We start from the raw sequence: 22,714 nt of genomic DNA, 5'->3' as shown, positions 1-22,714 counted from the left end.
TTTCACGGTCCACTGAACATAGAAAATGAAAGTTCATGTTTCAGGTTAAAGTTTTTGGTCAAGGTAGTTTTTGATGAAGTTGAAGTCCAATCAACTTGAAACTTAGTACACATGTTCCCTATGATATTATCTTTCTAATTTTAATGCAGAATTATATTTTTTATCCAATTTCGTGGTCCATTGAACATGGAAAATGATAGTGCGAGTGGGGCATCCGTGTACTTTGAACACATTCTTGTTATAACTTATGTATATTTATAATTTGGAGGTATTATAAACATGTTTATATTTACATGACTAATACTAATATGTTTTTGTGTATTTCAGGTGGAATGTTTTGATGAAAGCGAGGCAAACAAAGCTTTTAGAGAGGTTAGACTTTATATAGTAGTATTGAAAAGTATTTTATTGTTTAGGTTTTTTTTTAATTAGGTTTATTGTGAATGGCATGGGCTGTGAAAATTCACCTTCAATTGCGATTCTTGAGTGAATAAAAAATAATAAGCAGAAAATACAAAGAGGACATTTAAGAAATTGTAAGTCAGAAGAAAAATTAAAACATAAAAATCGATGGAAAGACAAACCAGTCCACAAAACACTACATAGAAAGCAGTCTATCATCATTCTGAGCAACATGAGCACCATCAGTCTTTCTTTTCTCATTAGAATTTTATGTTATACACCAAATATTTACATACTGGTATATTTTATTGTTGAATTTAAATATTTTTCCTTTTAATAAAATATATATATATTATATACTTCTATATTCCAGTCTCTGGCTTTGCAAGAATTAAACCATCCATATGTATCAGGCTATAAAGAATTTTTTGTTATGTGGGAGAAGAAGGTGAGTTTAGTGATTTAGCAATAACAGAGCTGTTCCTTTTCTCTTTTTGTCAAGTGCTTGTAGGAATTTTGTGTGGTAACATTAATTGAGCAAATCCATTTCAATCCCATAGATTATTGACAGATACATGTATGCTAATTTGATTTAGAATATGTCTATCTTCTTTTAAATATCTGGAGTACTTACATATAATATTATGCGAGCTTTTAAAAAATATACACATGGAAAAAAGTATTGCAACACCTTGATTTTTTAAAATTTGAAAAATCAGCCTCTTTTTTTGGATGGAATATAATAAAATATTTGTATAATATTATTGAAACATAGTTTATGATAACATTGGCATTGAAACGAACAAAAAATGTTTGAAAAAAAATGATTTATATAACCACAACTTTAATAACAAAATGAAGTGTTTTTTGTACAAAAAAATGCATTTTACAACTTTTACTGTAGTCGAACCTTACAATGTCAGACATTTCAAAATTAATCTTCAGATGACTGTTCACATCATGGTTAATCGTTATTCGCCAAAAAATTAGTACTTTGTGCGCAGCCTCCTTTCAAATGGATAACCGCATCTAAACGTCTTCTGATTCCTGCCAAAAATCGACTAATTTGTTGCTAAGGTAGCACCAACCATTTCTGATGAAGAGCATTGTTTATTTCATGATGTGTTTGAACTGGGGTGTCCTTTCGCGCACGTTCCGCCCAATAGTGTTCCATATATGCTCGATATGGTTCAAATCCGGCCTACGATCCGTCCAAGGAAGATGAACCAAGTTCCATTGGGACAATGGATCTTCCTCCACGATGCTAATTTTCAACTTTAGCGAACTCTGCACTACATTGGATACGGAAAACTGTGTGTCTGTTTGTAAGCATAGGTCTCTGAAATGGTCTTATCGCACGATAACCAGTAGCGATGAGTCGATCACAAACAGTTCTTGTTAAAAAGCTCCTGTATGCCCACCACTCTCTTTTTAGGATTGTATTGTATGCAATGGGTTTCCTTCTGACCAACCTTAATTATGTTTGTTTTTCCCTAGCAAATGGTATAGGGGGTCTTCTTTATCTCGGAAGGTCTTGAACATCGTTTAGTGCCTTATTTTTTAACTCAAAACGACTTATAGTGGAATGGTGATGACCAACAATACGTGCAGTTGTTACAGCGACATCCCTGCTTCTCTCATGCTGATAATATGCCATCTTGCTGCAGTTTAGAGTTGTCGAGGACCCATTACAAGGTGTCAATCACATAAATTTAAAAACTTTGTTATTTAAAGTGTTGAAAACAATGAGGATGAAAACATCTGTTTTGCTGTTTACGGGTACAGTAGCTGCATGTGCAGATAACAACTTATCGATTCGATATTTATTGATTAAGCTCAGGTGATACTTAAATAATGTTTAAGTTGTTCTATTTTACCAAATTATATCACAAAAGAATAAAAAGTGTTTTTTTTATTTCAATTTCAATTTGGTGTTGCAATACTTTTTTCCATGTGTATATATGATGATCTAAAGCAAAATCTGCTGTAATGTACAATTTGCAAGTTTATAATATCCATGTTTTCAAAATCATTTGCAGGGTTTATCTATGTACTGATCTCATTTATTCCATATATTTTTTCAGGATTCATCTATGTACATGTGTATAGCAATGGATTACTTTCCAAAAGGCCATCTAGGTCAATATATTGATGAAAAAAGACAGAGCAAAGAAATTATTGATGAAGAGGTGAGACTTCAGATTTGATCAAATTGAGATACTGTAGATGTGCTGGTATTTTATTAGGATTGGAGAATATAAATATCCCTTCAACCAGGGGTTTGTCAAAGAACTTCTAGTCCTTTTTCTAAAAAAGTTCATCGGAAGGTACCAAGACCTTGTTGATAAATATTCCGTATCAACTTCACAAATAATATATGATGGTCTTGATGTATAGATTCTGCGTACTGATGTTGTTTATCATCTTAACAACGTGTTTTATTGTTCTTTCATTTGTCTTTGTATTTCTGAAAGTAATTCTTACATACTTTTGATTTTTTAACCCTGTATGCTAACATTGCCCATGCAAAATTTTAAAATTGTTTGTATAAACATTGAACAACAAAAATATGTGATGTATAAAATTTTCGGAAGTTAGACACACAAAGCAATGAATGTGTTTGTAGATAGATGTTTTTGTGTTCTGTTAAATTGTTCCTTTTAAAATTGTGTCACGATGATGACTACTGTACCCATATTTTGATTATTTTATTTATTATGTCTGTTTAGGGCAGATTTTACAGTATTGTGTTCTGTCTCCTACTTTCATGTTGCTAATGTGACGGAGACAAAAATGAGTAACGTTAGCGACATTTGGACATGTCACATGAGCAACAACATCTTTAAAAGTTAAAATGTATGCACACAGTGATGTTTAATATATGCCTGGAGTAATAAAATTGTACAGTCTGGTTTAGAATTTCTAAATATACAGAATGTCATTTGCAGGTGTACTTTATATCAAATGAATACACAAGAAACCAAAAAATTAGTAACGTTAGCGACATTTGGACATGTCACATGAGCAACAACATCTTTAAAAGTTAAAATGTATGCACACAGTGATGTTTAAAATATGCCTGGAGTAATAAAATTGTACAGTCTGGTTTAGAATTTCTAAATATACAGAATGTCATTTGCAGGTGTACTTTATATCAAATGAATACACAAGAAACCAATTCGTAATAGTAACATTAGCAACATCTACTATCATGACATTATGTTTTGTTGCGAACGTCTTTTTGATGGACGGAATACATTTAAGGTCCTCTTGTAACGATATTACATACAACTTACCTTCTTTGCTTCCCCATCATGTGAAGGAACTGACTCCGAATCTATTTCTGCAAAGGGCGATATCGTAACTCCTATACAGGAGAGTTACAGATATAAATATATGTTGCTCACGTGACACTGATTTGGACGGAAACCTCGAACAGTAACGTTCGCAAAAAATAAAACAGCCAATGATATTGATTCCTCAAGTCCTTTGACCCCCTTACGTCATCCAAATTTAATATGATTGCTATTTTCAATTATTTATAAAACCCGGGATAAAAATAACTACAATGGGCTGTCTGAGAACTAACAAGAAAATTGCGATCGTGACATACCACAATGGACGGAAAAGACGTGACGTTAGCAACAATATTATTAAATTACCTTTTTTAGCCTTTACCAATAAAAATCTGCCTTAAAGTTATGATTAAAACACAAAAGAAGACTTTTTATTAAAATATAAGTCCATGTTATTAGGCTCCACTTATAAATAATACTTCAAAATTCCACTCCAAATAAGCTGGATGTCAGTAAAGTAGGTCATGATGTCTATTCCATGTCCAATATTTTGAAATTGAAAACCCTCTAATTCTAACATAAAACACAAACACAGAGTAATTTTTATTTTTATTTACTCAGAAAGACACATTTTATTCAATAACATAATGCATTACTCCATTACACAGGTTGTTTCACAGTTTCAGCAATTGCTTTTTTGATGGATACAAAAAACAATAATTCCTTCTTATTGTAAAATCTGCCTTAGTTCACACATCATTGTAAATATAATGGAATTTGATGAGACTTTCAACAAAGTGAGAGGTTTAGCGCTATAAAACCAGGTTTAATCCACCATTTTCTACATTTGAAAATGCCTGTACCAAGTCAGGAATATGACAGTTCTTGTCCATTCAATTTTGATGTGTTTTGTCATTTGATTTTGCCATGTGATTACGGACTTTCCGATTTGATTTCCTCTGAGTTCAGTATTTTTGTAATTTTACTTTTCTCAACTACTGTCACATTTTATCTAGTGTCCCAGTGGGTATTCATTATCTGCAAAATTAAGATATTATAACAAAAAATCTGTAAAAAGCTCAGTTAATTGTTCAAATTTTTTAGTAGACCAAATTTCCATACTATACACTTAGTAGTTACATATTTATGCAGCATTCAAATTGCAAAGAAATTAGATAAATTTTTCATAATTTTATTTATATAAATCATGAAAAATGATACTCTATAAGAAGGAAAGGAATTTGTCAAAGTGCAATATATTGCAACAAGAAAGAACAGATGATGTATACTTACCTCTTTCAAATTCTTGTGTCGACAATAAAGACAACAACACTCATGTTTTTACCACATAGTATCTGTTTATTGGGTCTACATGTTTCGCCTAATCGATAGGCATCATCAGGACAATTGTACAAAGAAATATGACAGTGAAGTATGAATTTAGCGGTTAGCGGTTTTAACCGGAAGTGTAAGTTACATAATAGTAGTTATGGTGACGTTATATGAATGGAAAGTGAAAGTAAATAGAAAATATATAAATAGAAATGTTAGTGTTTTCTTGAAAGGTAACAGCATCTCGTGTGGTTGACATCTATCCGGTTCTGTGTAGTTAATCTCATGGGAGGTCTTTGGTGGTATTGTACGTTATTGTTATCTAATAATCATGTCAGTGAATTCCAAATTGGACAACACCTCACTGTTCATTCCGTACAGCCAACTGGCTTCGCTCTGGGACCCTCGAGTTACTGCTTCCAATTGTATAACTTATTAGTATACAGCATTAATACCATGGTTCAGAAATGTGTAGATTGGAAATCCTGACCTCATATATACTTCAGGTTTTAATTAAAATGTATTTATCAACTTTACATCATATTTTGCATGATTTGATGATTTAAACATTTAAAGTATTTAAAAGCAATGAGTATTAAAAAGTAAAATCACAAAAATACTGAACTTATAGGAAAATCAATTCAGAAAGTCCATAATCACATGGCAAAATCAAATAACAGAACGCATCAAAAACGAATGGACAAGAACAGTCATAAAATATATTTCTTGTTGAACTTGTTGTCTTGGACTTCTGATGACTTGATAATAAAAAGAAACAAAACTTTTTAAAAGAAGACTACTTTCGATGTCTTGAAACAGCATGTTTACTTAAAATAACTGTATATTTACATTTTTTTTTATTTTAGAAAATAAAGACTTGGATTGGACAGATAATAGAAGCCTTAGTATATGCACATGAGAAGGGAATAATTCACAGGTATTTAAACAAGGACTTTCTTCATGTCATTTTGTAAGAGAGTTGTTTTAAGAAGACAAATGTAATAGAGCACAAAAGTACTTTAGATTTAGTTTTCAAAAACCACCACAATGTTTATGTGCCCTGAGACTTGATTGCAATTATTTGCAAAATGGTTTAAAGAAATTCTGTATATATTTAACATGTTTTACATTCAGAATGCATGCTTTCTAAATTAATCTTAGGTAACTCTGCTTTCTGATTCCTGAAACACATACTCAAAAGAAGTTTTCAGACAGAAGGTTATTACCACAATCTTTAAAAAGATTAAATTCAACAGAACAATACAAAGAATTAGGTATCCAGTTTCATAATTAATTGTTTCTTAAAATGATAAATGGAAGTGATTTTGTCTTCACCAAAACTGCATTGTCATGTTAAATAGACTTTATGTTAAATCCACATTTAGCAAACTTTCTCAAAAAGGGTTTACACTATATATAAGATCACAACTAATCCAGTTTTTTTTGTCCATATTCATTTACAGATTATTTATTTTTTTAAGTTAGTAAGGAAATAGAAAATAGAGATTTAATAGTTTGTGTATTTCCTCTTTCTCATTATATTTTCCATTTCAGAGATGTTCGACCCAATAATATGTATGTAAATGATGATGGTAATTTGGTTCTTGGAGATTTTTCTGTTGCCTCTGTAATGGGGGATACCAGAACATGTACAAGATCAACATTAGGTTAGTATTGCTGTTCATTGCCATCAACACCAAATTCCCTAAAAGAACAAAAGCCTAGAAGAGTCCTGATTTGGCACAGTCACATATATTATATGGTGGTGTTAAAGTTTTAACTATAGTTATTTTAGCTAAGGACCCCTTCTCTCATGGCACTTTTTATGATGTACTGTGGATTCATTAATATTTGTTGGATACCAATTTTCGTGGGTACAGGTAAACAACGATTTCAACTGTTCAACGAACAACATATTTTCAAAATGCTTTGTATACAGAAATTGTCTAAACCACGAAATCATATATCCACGAACATGTAAGTATTTAGCAATCCACGAAAATTGATACCCACGGAAATAAATGAATCCACAGTAGTGTTTTGTATACTGTTATTTGTCTGTTGATCATTTTCCCCTTTTTTTGTTAGTATGACATTGTCAGTTTATTTTTGACTTATAAGTGAGAAACCCTGAGTATTTTTCTTCTCTCTTTTTCAAAAAATGATACTGACATTGACATATAATGGTATATATGTATTATGAGTAAACTTGATTTGAAACAGAAATACATCCTACTGAATTCAGGACATAGTTTCAAAATGAAAAAAAAAAAATCCTTTTTTTTTCTACAGATATAACAAACTACATGGCTCCAGAAATGACTGACAAGTTTACCATGGCATCTGATGTGTGGGCTTTCGGTTGTATCTTATTGGAGCTGACAACAACATCCTTATACACACAAGAAGAAATTATGGATAAAATCAGAGACATCAAGGAAGATTCATTTGTAATGGAACAGATATTTGAAGAAATTTCTAGAGTAAGTAAAAATATAAATGTTACTGTTGCATTTGTTGCACATCACGTAATGAAAGAAAATGGTAAGAATGCATACATGAAAATACACGAAGGACTTTACTCCTACAACAATTTTTTTTTAATGAATTTTTTGCAATGTGTTACATGTAAACTATTATCACTTAAAATATATAAGAATGTGTAGATTGAATATTAATTTTTCTGACTTTTCAAGCAAATATACTGTATTTTCACTATTTATTTTATCTTTCAATTTTTAACAAATGTCTGCTTTTAATATGGTTTTCTTTGTTTTGTAAAAGTAGTTAAATAAAGTACTGTAATATTTTTTTATTGAATAATCCCAAAACATGAGTATCACATTAATAAGAACCGCACTTGAATTAATTACAGATATCTAGATAAAAATTTGCCTGATATCTCGAAAATTATTTCACTTTGACGAGTTCTCGTTTTATAAATCAAAATGATTTCAAATTTATTACTTTGAAAGTTAAAATTGACACAATCATTATTAAAATTGTTTCTGTTTGCAATATAAATAATAAGGGGAGATAACACAAGGGAAATATTAGTTTATCAAGGGAGACAACATGTCTTTGCGATGTCAGAAAAAAATAAGAACATTAATCTTTTCATGAGATATTATTATGAAGAAAATGGATAATTTGACATACAGTTAAGAGGGTAGGGTTTGGTTATACCAAAATTTTCCTCACTTTTAATTTCTTGTATATTTACATCATTGAAAATGATTAACAGCAGTCTTTATCTAATTTTTATCTATTATTGAAAAAAATGAAATGTTGTGCAAACTATACAATCCTTCATTGAAAACAGTTATCACTTGATTTATTTCACTTGACTGGTTGGGGTTTAACAGGTTCATTTATTTAAGACCAGACCATCTATAGACAGGTGTATCGGGATAAACTCGTCAATGAAGTGTCTAGTTATTTGTCTATTATCAAACACTCAGTTCATTTGTATATCTGTTTGGGACACTGATAGGTGATCAGAAATCAATTATAATTATAACGGCCTTCATCGTTATCACACACATCTTCAAATAGACTGTCCATATGCAAATTAAAACGTAAGCTCTGCCAAGTCAGTTGATATAACATTGGCAATATACAGACAGAAAACCATAAACAATAGGTTAATTTTGAAATTAAGATATTCTTACCATTCCTTTTCATCATATTTTTACTGCAAACTGCTTTAAAAATTCAAAGCATTCTTGTCTTTCTTTTTTTTCAGTTCTATTCAAGTGATATTATAAGCTTACTAAGAAATACTTTGAAGAGAAATAAAAGACCAACAGCCAGGTAAATAGTTATTTCATGATAGATAGCTCTTATTTAAAAGTACCTTCCAAATTAATACTGGTATAATTAGCAACTTAATGAAAATTATGTTACACTACTACTACGGGAGCATTAAACAACCTTGACTGGCGTTTAAGCCCTCACAAGGTTGGCACTATGACATTACATTATGATTTTAACAGTTTATTGTTGAAAATATTCAGTTTTACCATCAAAAGTTATGTTTTGAAGGAAACAAAATCTGACAGCAATTTAGAAATGAAAAAATAAGCATTTCCCAAATACAATATAAATTTTTAAAGTACCTTCAATTAAATAACAGTAGAATTCCGCTGTTTGCAAATTCATAAATCGATTGAGAAAAAACCAAAAACTGGGTTACAAATTAAAACTGTGGGAAATACATCAAATATAAGAGGAGAACTATTACACAACAGAAACACAACACTGAAATGTAACACACACAGAAACAAACTATAATATAACAATGGCCATTTTCCTGACTTGGTATAGGACCTTTTAAGAAAAAAATGGTGGGTTGAACCTGGTTTTGCGGATTGATTTACTGCATATTATCACAACTTATCTTGCCAGCTGAGAACCCAAGGCTTTGGTTAATTGCTTCCTAGATTTTGATATGGTTGCATAATAGTTATGAATTTTTTACTATGACATTTTCAACTAGGCAATTACTATTTAAAGGTTTTGTAAAAATATAAACTGTTAAATTGAATGAAAATGTTGTTATTTAACTGTAAAACAATTGTGCTTATAATACTTGGTAAGGTCATTTAAAAAAAAAATGTTTTACCACAATGAAGAAGTGCAATGATCAATTAATTTGCAAATCAAGCAGCAATCCAGCAGAATTAAGGTACTTATCTAGTATATAGAAAATTAATGAAAAGATAACATCAGTTTCAATTCATCACATTTCTATATATTTCCCAGATATCATTTTTATTTCATATCCCCAAAAAATAATGAGATTTGTAAGCTTACCAATGACACAACTTCCAACCACAAAGACCGAAGGTCAAGGGTGTAATTTATTTGCCTTTAATCATTTCAGAGAATTGCAAGACAAAAATAATTATGTACAGGAATGTGTAAAAAGAAGTGATGCTTCACAGTTAGAGAAGAGAAAGAGGAGAGAATCCATTATAATACCCAAAGACCAAAGTATGTTTACTTGATCATGTATTACATGTATTGTAGATTTATTTTTGTTTGTGTGGTATTCATTTTTCTGGAATTGTGGGTAAAGGGTCACCACAAAGGAGTAGGTCCGGTAAGGGCTGATTTCGGCCTCAAATATTTCAGGTTCATCTGACGAAAGATTTTGGACACTTTTTATACACTTAAGTATCTATTTCAGTTGCTTCAATTAGTTTATGTGAAAGATTATAACTGATTTAGTCATTAAAAACGCTTGGATTCAAGCTTAAATATGAAAAATCTATTAAAGATGCAAAAAAATGTCACTTTTCAGATTTTTTTGTCAAAAATGAAAGTGGCTGCATCTGTGTTCATTCTCAACCTTTATATATGTTATACATGCACATATATATATTATCATCAAATACAACTTGCATTTCAATATTAAGAATGAACACAAATGCGGCCACTTTCATTTAAGACGGAAACCGTCTAAAAATTAACTAAAATGCTAAAATTGTGAAGATTTCAGTAATTTAGCATGACTTAATGATGCTAGTACCTGATAAATTGTGAATTTTATTGTCAAAAACAGCCCATATTTATGTAGCAGAAGTATTCTACTTTCCAATAAATAACTTAAAGTTTACATTTTAACAATTTTTTGGGACCAAAAAGGGGTCTTACATACATGGTACCCAGGCAATTGAAATGGGGTATCCACCAATATAAGCAATTTTTGAATACTCTTTTAAGTGTACAATGAATTCATATTTTATATTCTCCTTTGCCTTCTATGCAGTTTTCTAGAGCCATGCAGTCTCCTCAATCAAAACCAGGTGCTCCGCAGGGCGCAGCTTTATACGACCGCAGAGGTCGAACCCTGAACAGTTGGTGCAAGTATGGACAAAACATTCAAGCGTGATACAGCTCTGAATTTGGATTGTGATCAAATTTTTGACATTACATGTTTTTTTTTTACACAAAACAAATGTCAAGATTTTACAAATCAATTAAAGATTTCTTCTTCAACATTTTTAAATCTAAAATTAAATAGTTGACACAGCATAGGTTTCTGACACAGAATGAATGTGGTCTAATGAACTTAAAAGTTTTTTTTTGCCTTTGAGCAATTCACTATGCTGTTGAATATTAATCCTCTCAAAAAAATGTTTGAAGAAATTTTCTTTTTATTTATGAAATCTGAAATGAGAAAAATTTAAACCCCCCCCCTTTTTTTTCACATCCCTGTTTCCCTTTTTCCAAAACTGATATCAATTCAAATTTCTAATGGAGTTTGCAACAATAACTACTCTTTTAAATACATCATAAAATATTAAAATGTAAAATAAAGTGCTTGTTATCACTGAATGGTAAAGATTGGTTGGTAGTAAAAGTGAATATACATTGTTTATTGTATAAAACAATAAAAAAAACTTCATCAGCAACATTTTATATTGGCAAATTTCCAATGAAGTTATTTACATAAAGTTATTGGCAAATAAAAATAGAAAATGACATCATAGTCATGTCTGGCAAAAGTCCAACATACATTATCTAAAAACATTTTAGATAAGATAAGGAAAAAAAGCTTCATCAGCAACATTTTATATTGGCAAATTTCCAATGAAGTTATTTACATAAAGTTATTGGCAAATAAAAATAGAAAATGACATCATAGTCATGTCTGGCAAATTTCCAACATATATTATCAACTACTATTCTATACAAAGAAAGATAACTCCAATTGAAAAATAATTGCTATTGCACAATATTGTGCATTAGATATTTCTTGCTATTGTGCAATACTGTGCAATTGAAAATTTTTTGCTATTGCACAATACTTGATATGGAATCCTGATTTGGACCAACTTGAAAACTGGGCCCATAATCAAAAATCAAAGTACATATTTAGATAAAGCATATCAAATAAGCCCAAGAATTTAATTTTTGTTAAAATCAAACTTAGTTTAATTTTGGACCCTTTGGACCTTAATGTAGACCAATTTGAAAACTGGACCAAAAATTAAGAATCTACATACACAGTTAGATTTGGAATATCAAAGAACCCATTTATTCAATTTTTGATGAAATCAAACAAAGTTTAATTTTGGGTCCCCATTTGGACCAACTTGAAAACTAGGCCAATAATTAAAAATCTAAGTACATTTTTAAATTCAGCATATCAAAAAAACCCTAGGATTCAATTTTTGTTAAAATCAAACTAAGTTTTAATTTTGGACCCTTTGGACCTTAATGTAGACCAATTTGAAAACAGGACCAAAAATTAAGAATCTACATACATAGTTAGATTCGGCATATCAAAAGAACCCCAATTATTTAATTTTTGATGAAATCACACAAAGTTCAATTTTGGACCCTTTGGGCCCCTTATTCCTAAATTGTTAGGACCAAAACTCCCAAAATCAAACCCAACCTTCCTTTTATGGTCATAAACCTTGTATTTAAATTTCATAGATTTCTATTTACTTATACTAAAGTTATGGTGCAAAAACCGGACCAAAAATTAAGAATCTACATACACAGTTAGATTTGGAATATCAAAGAACCCATTTATTCTATTTTTGATGAAATCAAACAAAGTTTAATTTTGGACCCCCATTTGGACCAACTTGAAAACTAGGCCAATAATTAAAAATCTAAGTACATTTTTAAATTCAGCATATCAAAGAACCCCAAGGATTCAATTTTTGTTAAAATCAAACTAAGTTTAATTTTGGACCCTTTGGACCTTAATGTAGACCAATTTGAAAACGGGACCAAAAATTAAGAATCTACATACATAGTTAGATTCGGCATATCAAAGAACCCCAATTATTTAATTTTTGATGAAATCACACAAAGTTCAATTTTGGACCCTTTGGGCCCCTTATTCCTAAACTGTTAGGACCAAAACTCCCAAAATCAAACCCAACCTTCCTTTTATGGTCATAAACCTTGTGTTTAAATTTCATAGATTTCTATTTACTTATACTAAAGTTATGGTGCAAAAACCAAAAATAATGCTTATTTGGGCCCCTTTTTGGCCCCTAATTCATTAACTATTGTGACCTCAACTCCAAAAATCAATCCCAACCGTCCTTTTGTGGTCATAAACCTTGTGTTAAAATTTCATTGATTTCTATTTACTTATACTAAAGTTATTGTGCGAAAACCAAGAATAATGCTTATTTGGGCCCTTTTTTGGCCCTTAATTCCTAAACTGTTGGAACCAAAACTCCCAAAATCAATCCCAATCTTCCTTTTGTGGTAATAAACCTTGTGTCAAAATTTCATAGATTTCTTATCACTTAAACTAAAGTTGTAGTGCGAAAACCAAGAAAATGCTTATTTGGGCCCTTTTTGGCCCCTAATTCCTAAAATGTTAGGACCAAAACTCCCAAAATCAATCCCAACCTTCCTTTTGTGGTCATAAACCTTGTGTTAAAATTTCATTGATTTCTATTCACTTTTAGTTAGAGTGCGAAAACTAAAAGTATTCGGACGACGCAGACGACGACGCCAACGTGATAGCAATATACGACCAAAAAATTAAAATTTTTGCGGTCGTTTAAAAATTGGTACGCTCTCAAATTAAACAAGTCCACAGTTAATTTATGCAATACACTGTTAATTGTAAAGAACAATTTCTAGTATGAATTTCAAGAAAATATTTTATGAGCATATTCCCTTTCCAAAATTATTACTGCATATTAGCATATTCTGCATGTTTCATTAAAAAAAAGATGTGGTATAATTGCCAATGAGACAACTCTCCACCATAGACCAAATGATATAGAAGTTAGCAACTATAGGTCTCGGTACAGTCTTCAACAATGAGCAAAACCCATACTGCACATCAAACTATAAAAGGCTATATAAAATGGCAAATAGCAAATATATATCATTTATACAATTACTTTTCTATTTGTCAGCTGAATTGCCAAAAGGACAAGGAATAAGACCAGTAGTACAGTATCTTGCCAATATGGTCGATTATGAAGACAATGTTAGATCAGCTTTGGAGTATCTTGTAGAACTTGCAAAGGAAGTTGAAGTGTTTGAAATTGATGCCAGCGGAAAACGTATGATTAAAGCTGCCATGCGAAATAATCTGCTAGATAAAGACATACAAATAGCTGGCTTTAATATACTTAACAGTTTAATTATAACAGGTAGGGTAGTATGGATAGAATTATAACTGCTTCTAGAGTGCTCATTCAACCATGTTTGTGTTAGTAAAATTTATTCTGAGTTGTTTTGGTGTATTCAGAGTATAGGCTAATCCATAAAAGCATACATAAGACCCAGAACAGGCAATTCCAAATCACAACTTTGAGTGAGTGTCAAATACTTTTTGTACATATAAGAGGATTTCAAAAATTGCTTATATAGGTGGATACCCCATTTCAATTGCCTGGGTACCATGTATGTTTGAATGGTACAGCCCTAGCATTGCTCTTTGTGTATTCAATAATGATTATCTTTCTTTCAAAGTCTTATAATTTCAGATTTCCAACTTTGGGTTTGGAACACCATTGACAAGAAATAATGATCGTTTATGGTTGGGCAGTAGCATGATATTAGCTAACATTATACCATGCATTTTTGATATAGTTTAACTTAGCATTTTTGTATATTTAGTGTTTATATGGTAAAAAATTATCGTTGAAATTGTTTTAGAGGCTAATTTTAAAATTTTCGCTACATAGGCATAACTATCATGATGTGTATGTGCTTTTTGACTTATTGTTATATATTGATCCTGTCTATTTTTTTTAATGTAACATTAATCAGTTGATATTGAAGAAGTTTAATTGTTTTATGTTTTCAGCATTAAGAGAAGGTATAAATGAAAATGACCCCTAATTGATTCCTCAGACACTAATGAATAATATTCTATGAACCATAATACACACTGTTTATTAACTAATTACCACAGCACACCAGGTATCCCGATTTGAAATCTGTGGAGGGAACTAAATCGGGAGAAGCAATTTAGTTGGAGTCAGATTCAGATTTTACTTACCCACCGTAACAAACTTTCCATTAATTGCTCAATTTGATACAGATCCATACACAGTTTCATATTGAGATACTCAGTGTGCACAGGAAATCAATATTGTTTAACTTATATCCAATGTTTCACATACTGAATTCACAAAGGTTTGTTGCAATTTTATGTTTTTTTTCTATGACTGAATGTCCATGAATATTCTGATGTCTGAGGCAAAAGTACTGTTTCACTCAAAGTGAAAAATGATTGATAAAAGTGATCAATATTCACTAAGAGTTATTACTTCATGAATTTGGTCTGTAAAAGACTGTAGATTCATAATTATTATTCGTTGGATACCAATTTTTGTGGGTACAGGTGAACCAGGAATTTTTATGTTTAATGAATTACAAATTTCTATAGGCTTTGTATGCGGTAAATCATTTGTTACATAAATGAGCAAAATTTGTAATTGAGACACAAGTTATCTGTGAGTTGCTACATATAGAATAATAGGTAGTTTCGTTTTTGATACTGACTATATCATGTGGAATATCTAGAGCCCATTAGGGCGAGTTTAGATATTCCACATGATACAGTCAGTATCAAAAACGAAATTACCTATTCTGTTTATCGGTAATTATGACATCACACAATGTATTGCCTAATACTTTCAGTGATACAGCCAGTACTTTGATACTAGAAAATATTAGGCAGTAAGATCAAAGGGAAAATATATGAATTACCGATAATTGAGAGTATTCAGTCAAAATATTTAGTGGTGTTAAAAAGTAAATTTGTGATCACTATGATAGTTTACCTTTTGTGTACATGTATAGCCATGTTTATCCAAATCGTTGTTGACAAATATATGTTAACACATTTGTTTTAGCTATGCTATACAATAAAAATATTATTGCATTTGTTGATTATTATCCTTAGTAGAATATGTATTGCTCTTGCAAGCTCATGCAAAATAAAAATCTATTCAGTACAGTATTCACCAATAGCCCTACAATTACCCTATAGTTTGAATTAATCTTTTAGTCCTTAAATTGTGAAACCACAAAAGTTATTTTAGTTTTTATTAAAATGAAAATTTTCAATTAAGTATAAAAAAAGAAGATGTGGTATGATTGCTAATGAGACAACTCTCCACTAGAGACCAAAATGACACAGAAATTAACAACTATAGGTCACTGTACGACCTTCAACAATGAGCAAAGCCAATACCGCATAGTCAGATATAAAAGGCCCTGAAATGACAATGTAAAACAATTCAAACGAGAAAACTAACAGCCTTATTTATGTAATATTTTAAAAATTTCTTTGTCCTAAACTTACTGTGGCTGTCCTTAGTTTCAATTATTTTGATTGCAATTTATGTATAAAACTAATGTTTTTAAATAACACTGGGCATATATTGGATTCTATATATAGTTAATAGGAGTTTATATATATTAATGAAAAATAAAAATATGGTTTATGATGTAACTTCAATATGCCTTTAATTTTAAGTTTTCTTCAAAGTATCAGCATAATAAAACAATTAACATTATATATGACATACTGCTAATTCAGAAATAAGTGATATGTTATGGGGTTTTTTTATTCAAAGAAAAAATGCTTGACTTTCAATTATTGATTCAAAAGTCAAATGTTCATTCAAATTAAGAATAATAACCCGGTAATAGAAAATCAATTTTTGTCATATTATTGAATGATATTCGCATTTTAAAATGTATTGCATGTCAGAACTCTTAACTTAGAGAGTAGTTAAATTATAATATATTAATAAAGATATATACAAGTAGCATAAATAAAACAAAACAACATTTTAATGTTGAACAGAAAAAGATTATGAACAGTAGTGCTTATAAATATTATATGTTAGCAATATTTCCTTTTTGCCAGTGTTCTAGACAGAATTATGCATACAATTAAAATGTCTTACAATTTTGAAATACGATTTTCACACAAACTTAAAACCAATACTTATTTTAAATGAAAATCAATCATCAGTAAGACTTCCTTCCCATTGGACAACCTTCAAATTAAAGTCAATTGAAAGATAAGCATCTTTGCAATTTTCTTTCTACCCAATTTTTTTAAATTGAATTTTGCATATAGTCCGAACAATTTTTTACCCAGCCAGATCTTAGACTTCTGTATATATATTATCAATGTTTTTCAATGTTTGTATGGTATTTGCTCTCTGCGAATCTATAATAATTCTAAGTATCAAGTTAAGACAAGTGGTCATCTTTTAAATTGGTAAAATGATATGCATTTTATCTCAATTAAAAAAAATGCATTCTCTGTTGTTTACAGTGACAAAGGAGCTTGTTTTATACAGATACTAGCTAGAGTTGATTATGATATTTACATGTTTTTATTTTCAGCACAAACTGATGATGTTTTGTTTACACCAGAGATTATATCTATCGTGCCTGTTGCTATGGAGGTATAGTATTTTATTTGTTCTATCATATTCACTTTCTAGTTAACATATATTATGAGTATTTTAGCCTCAGGACTATTGAGGGCTGGGGGTCAATAATTTTATAAAAAGACATTGAATGAATAAGTTGCTGCTTTCCCATCAAGCAACTGCATTTGGGAGTAAGAGCACAGACAGGTCAGCTTGGAGTCTTGGTCAAGTCAAATAATGTCCAGCAGATTTGTAATCTGACAAGTTATACAGTATAATTTGATGAAACTAATTACAACTGAGAGAGTATTAAAGTATGGTTTTTCTTTGTAATACTTATTCATCATGTCACTCAAAATGTATAGCTGTATAAAGGCAAAGGGCAAAAAGATTGCATAAACCTCAATATTTTCTTCTTCCGAATTATGATAAAATGGCCAACCAACGCTTGATGACAAGTTTAGGCTCTTCACAATCAGCCAAAAATATAAATTCCTGGACTTGTCTGGACAATAATACTTTTTTGAGAGACATGGACTTTAAGAACTGTTAACAAATTTTCAACAGCTAGAGTGAATCAAACATTAATTTTGACAGTTATATAGGCATTGTATTTACCCAGAAAAACAAATTTATATTTCACAAATGTTAGAAGTGGTGTTTCAGAACATACAGTTTCTCCCAATAAGAAAAAAAAAGGATTACATATTTATTTATAGAAAATGCTATTATTTTTTTGGCTATTTTGATATCACCCACAATTAATTTTTCAAAAGCTATTTGTGAATTCAACACTTACATATGATCAGGTACAAGAAAAAATGTATAAGTTTGTAGCATCTCGAATGTAATACACCTCAATCATGTCAATATCTATTTACAGCACCATGAAACATCAGCAGAACTCCAACAGTCTGGTGCAGCACTTTTAATGGCATTAGCATCACAAGGTAATAATATCAGTCTTTTAGCGTGTTTTCACATTGCTATTGTGTACCAATCACAATATCTTATACTACTTCTATTTCTTTAACTGCTGGCTATATGAAGTATTTTTGTCTTTTAGTTTTATATCTGAAATATTACTAATTGAAGTCTAGGTGAACATTTGTATGGAAAGCACACAAAATTGGCTAAAAAAGTTCTTAAAAAAAAGTTCTGAAGTTGCAATTCCATTTAAAAAATATTGTTTCATAATATTTGAAAATAATTTGTTTACATTTAGTTTAAGATAAATGAATTTTATAGCATTAATAATAAGAAAAGGATCATCCCCAAAAAGAGATAACTTGTGCATTTTAAGAATTTTTTTTAACAAATGGGAGACAACTTGTAGATATAGAATTACTAAAAAAATCAGGAACTCATGCTTATGTGTTTATAATTACAGAGGGTGCAGCTGAGGTTATTGGTCTCTATGGAGGTGTAGAACACATTATTACTGCACTTAAGACACATCCTAACAACCCTGAGTTGTGTTCAACATGTTGCCATGCTTTGTGGAGTCTTGCAGTTGTTGGTAAGTACATGGAGTCTCCTGTGGTAGATATTGGTAGCTAGGTTTATATATGATCTTCTTATTATACAGATCCTGTGTCAATACTTCATCTGACAATGTTCTGTTCTACTGCTTGATATGGTAGTTATTACATCAGCAAATTATTTGAAGGTGTGTTTGTTATGAAAAAAATAGAGGATCCCAAAAGGTCAAAAATTAAAACAGATATTAGGGTGGAGCCATGCCATATCCTTGTAAGCAATATGTATTTTAATAAGATCATATATCATACTTTATCAAAGATTGAAAGAATGTATTTTAAAAAACGTTATCCTAGTTTGACTGCAATACAACTAGGACAAAAGATTTTGTACTTTTTCTTAATTGTAATTATATACAAATGTTCATTATGGGTCAAGTCAAGTATAACTATACAAATATTTGTATTCCACAAAATATTTTTTTTTCATTTTTTTTTTTTTATAAATAAATTGACGTATTGATAAACAAAATTGGTATATAAGTAAGAATGAGAAGAAAATCTTTAGCTGGTCCATTAGCTGAATAACTTTGGGAAATTTGTTATGCAGTCTTTGACAAGGGACATTCAGGAATATATTGGGTCTTCAAAGAACTTGATTGACCTTATAAAACTTTCATCTTTAACCCAATATCACAGCATACTCAGTATGTCAGGACAAAGCCAATGCAATTTTTAGTTTTCTACAATGAAATTCTTTTAATTAGGTTACTGTTGCAGTCAGAATTTCAAGATATAAATTTAGATTTACAGAATTTATTTTGTAGAGGATAACGTAAAGATAGCAACAGAACAGAAAGCCATATCACATGTCTGTGGTGCACTGAAGACACATATGAACTCACCAGATGTGGCAGAAGCTGCTTCAGCTGCCCTCTTGTCTCTTACACTAAATGGTAATGATTACAACATCATTCATGTTAAACTTTATGTCTGGACCATATCAATAGAAAAAAATCAGAAGATTTTATCATGACAATACACAAGATAAAACATAGTAGAAACTTTTTTTTTAATCCCAATTTTATATAGATTTAAGAAACTATTTTCCTTCAAAGCATAAGACTGGCTTGCAGTCAGAATAAAATGTCAAGGTAAAGTGACACATCTCCATGTGTATACTGTTACAGTGTGTACTAGCTTCATAAAATTCCTGCTCAGCCTGTCAGTCTAGTAAAAAGTAGGGTACATATTTATACCACATAAACCTATTCTCATCCTGATATACATGAAAAATTTTACTCTGAACTTTGAATATCAATTCATTATCGCTTTCAAGGAAAATAAATCACCAATACATCAAAACAAAACAAAATAAATCACCAAAACATCACCATCAAAGAAAAATGAATCAGAAAATATTACCATTATTTAAAAAAATATCAACACATCATCATCATTTAAGGAAAACAGATCACCATTATCTCACCATCATTCAAGGTTAGCAAATCACCAATACATCACCATCAAAAGAAAAAAAATCACCAATACATCACCATCAAAAGAAAGAAAATCACCAATATATCACAATCAAAGGAAAACAAATCACCAATACATCACAATCAAAGGGGAAAAAAACCTCTACAACATCATCATCAAAGAGAAGTTATATCTGAAAAGGACCGTAAATTCCAAGAAAAGTGACTGGAAAAAAATTCATTGGGAAGTATTTTCTGAATTGACTGAAAAGGGATAGAGATAATTCTGAATAATAAGGAATATCAATTTGGAAATTATTGTTTTCAGTTCATAATATTCTATTTATTTACTTTTACAGATGAGAATTTTGACAATGTAGGAGACTTGGACTGTGTTGGGTTATTAATTGATGCAATAGAAAAACATATGAAGAATGCAAAAGTTGTGAAAAATGCTTGTCTGGCACTGGCCAGTCTAGTGGAACCAGATGGTTAGTAAACTCATTACTTGGTTATGTTTGGTGTGTTTCATTGTTGGTTCCTAAATTAAGATGAAACTGATTTATCTATAGAAATAAAACACTACACATTTTAACATTGTTTGATGGACTTGAGGAATAAATATGAAAATAGATTACTTTGGTTTATTTTTGTGGGTATTTTTTTTTCTTCACTTTTCTTATTTTTCATTAATGTTAACTTTAAGCACTGATTATTGAAATAAATAATCTATAAAATAACCTCTTAAGTTAGTAAGCAGACTTTACTGATGTAAAGTATTAATCAGAACATTTCACTTGACATATTACCACTGAATTGCAAATTAATCCTATAATACTCATTTATTTTTTCCTAGAGGAAAGTGCATACAGAGTATTGACAAATGAGGTTTCAACTGGAGGTCATGTGGCAGGAGTTCCCATCATACTTAAAGCATATGACCTTCACAAGGACAATGCTGAGGTTGTGGAAAGTATTGTGTCATTAGTAATGGAATTATCAGAATATGGTATGTAGCACATATTAAAAAAATGATTCGTGTATCACCATTATAATTCCTTTTTATTAAAGAAAAATTTAAACATTATATCTCCCAACAAAACATTTTTTAATTTTTTTTGGGGGGAGTAGGGATTTTTGTACCATATCATAAAGTAATAACTGATAGTGAAAGAAATAAAATTTGTAACGAAAAAATAAAAGTTTAATTTTTTGCTGAAATGTTTGTACCCACGAGCCACATTAAGTAATGTAGACAGGGATATCATCGTTGTCTAACTTGTTTAAGGGGAAGTAATCAAATTAATTTTCTTGAAAAACTAAATGCATTGGTGAATTGGGGATTTTATTTTGTGATATGTTGATCTGTATGTCGTATTAAATAATTAGTGTTCTCCCCTCAATTTTTTGGTAAAAAGTAAAATCACAAAAATACTGAACGTAGAGGAAAATCAATTCGAAAAGTCCATAATCACATGGCAAATCAAATAACAAAATGCATCAAAAATGAATGGACAAGAACTGTCATATTCCTGACTTGGTACAGGCATTTTCAAATGTAGAAAATGGTGGATTAAACCTGATTTAAACTGGGAATTTCAAAATACCATTTTGCTTTTAAAAATTATAGCATCACATCCATAACACAGTAAGAAAATAATTTTCATAGCATCTGAGTTATTTTTAGGTGGGAAGCAACCCAAGGCCCTATTGTGGGAAAAAATTGGTTGATTATCTAGGGCTTTGCTGGAGCAGGCCCCCTTATGAAAAGTTTTTGAACCACAACTGAGCATCACATTCAATCAATGTAGTGAGATCACTGTTTTAATTTAAGAATTGCCAGCAGTAGTGGTGAAACTTTTATTCTCTTTAACAAATCAAATTTTCTCGTTCAATGTTAAAAAAAAATGATTATCAAAGCTGCTGATAGCCATGAATTAAATTTGAATATTGGTTATATTTGTAAATGATGTAAGTGGACATCATTAATGTTCAAAATATAGGTAACATGTGTTTCAAAATAATTTCGGATTCACAAAGAATGGATCGAACTGAAATTTGTTGACATAGAAATTATTTTATCAACAAGATACTCACTGCACAGTAGATATAAAATTGTCTGCAATAAAGATCTTATCTTCTATGACATAAGCTTTCAAGTATATTATTTCTTTGTAAATATCACCTTCTAGATGATATATGTGAGGATTTATCAGACTATAAGATTGGTTTCAATCTTTGGGAAATACAACAAAAATTTACAAAAAATAAGGTGAGGTGTATGTCAAATGGCTGTTCATTTGTGTGCTTTATGGGGTTGTTGGTATGTG

General features: G+C 30.4%; 1 protein-coding gene across 3 annotated transcripts in view; it reads left to right on the top strand.

Moving 5' to 3' along the window:
* LOC139512132 (serine/threonine kinase-like domain-containing protein STKLD1) overlaps positions 1-22,714 on the top strand; it is a 29,913-nt gene that overhangs the window by 4,031 nt on the left and 3,168 nt on the right. For 2 of the 3 annotated variants that reach the window (XM_071299532.1, XM_071299529.1), the window contains exons 3-17: positions 328-372; positions 776-850; positions 2,487-2,591; positions 5,897-5,967; positions 6,585-6,697; positions 7,323-7,513; positions 8,776-8,843; positions 9,916-10,025; positions 13,937-14,176; positions 17,400-17,461; positions 18,312-18,378; positions 18,819-18,947; positions 19,734-19,862; positions 20,744-20,875; positions 21,241-21,393. In XM_071299532.1, coding sequence (XP_071155633.1) covers positions 328-372; positions 776-850; positions 2,487-2,591; positions 5,897-5,967; positions 6,585-6,697; positions 7,323-7,513; positions 8,776-8,843; positions 9,916-10,025; positions 13,937-14,176; positions 17,400-17,461; positions 18,312-18,378; positions 18,819-18,947; positions 19,734-19,862; positions 20,744-20,875; positions 21,241-21,393 — 1,690 coding nt within the window. Of the gene's footprint in view, positions 1-327; positions 373-775; positions 851-2,486; positions 2,592-5,896; positions 5,968-6,584; positions 6,698-7,322; positions 7,514-8,775; positions 8,844-9,915; positions 10,026-13,936; positions 14,177-17,399; positions 17,462-18,311; positions 18,379-18,818; positions 18,948-19,733; positions 19,863-20,743; positions 20,876-21,240; positions 21,394-22,576; positions 22,657-22,714 lie in introns of all 3 variants that reach the window. The other variant, XM_071299531.1, reaches the window with a different exon arrangement.

The sequence above is a fragment of the Mytilus edulis genome, chromosome 2, assembly GCF_963676685.1.
Source record: "Mytilus edulis chromosome 2, xbMytEdul2.2, whole genome shotgun sequence".
NCBI lineage: Eukaryota > Metazoa > Mollusca > Bivalvia > Mytilida > Mytilidae > Mytilus > Mytilus edulis.
This window is presented reverse-complemented; position numbering and strand designations above follow the sequence as displayed.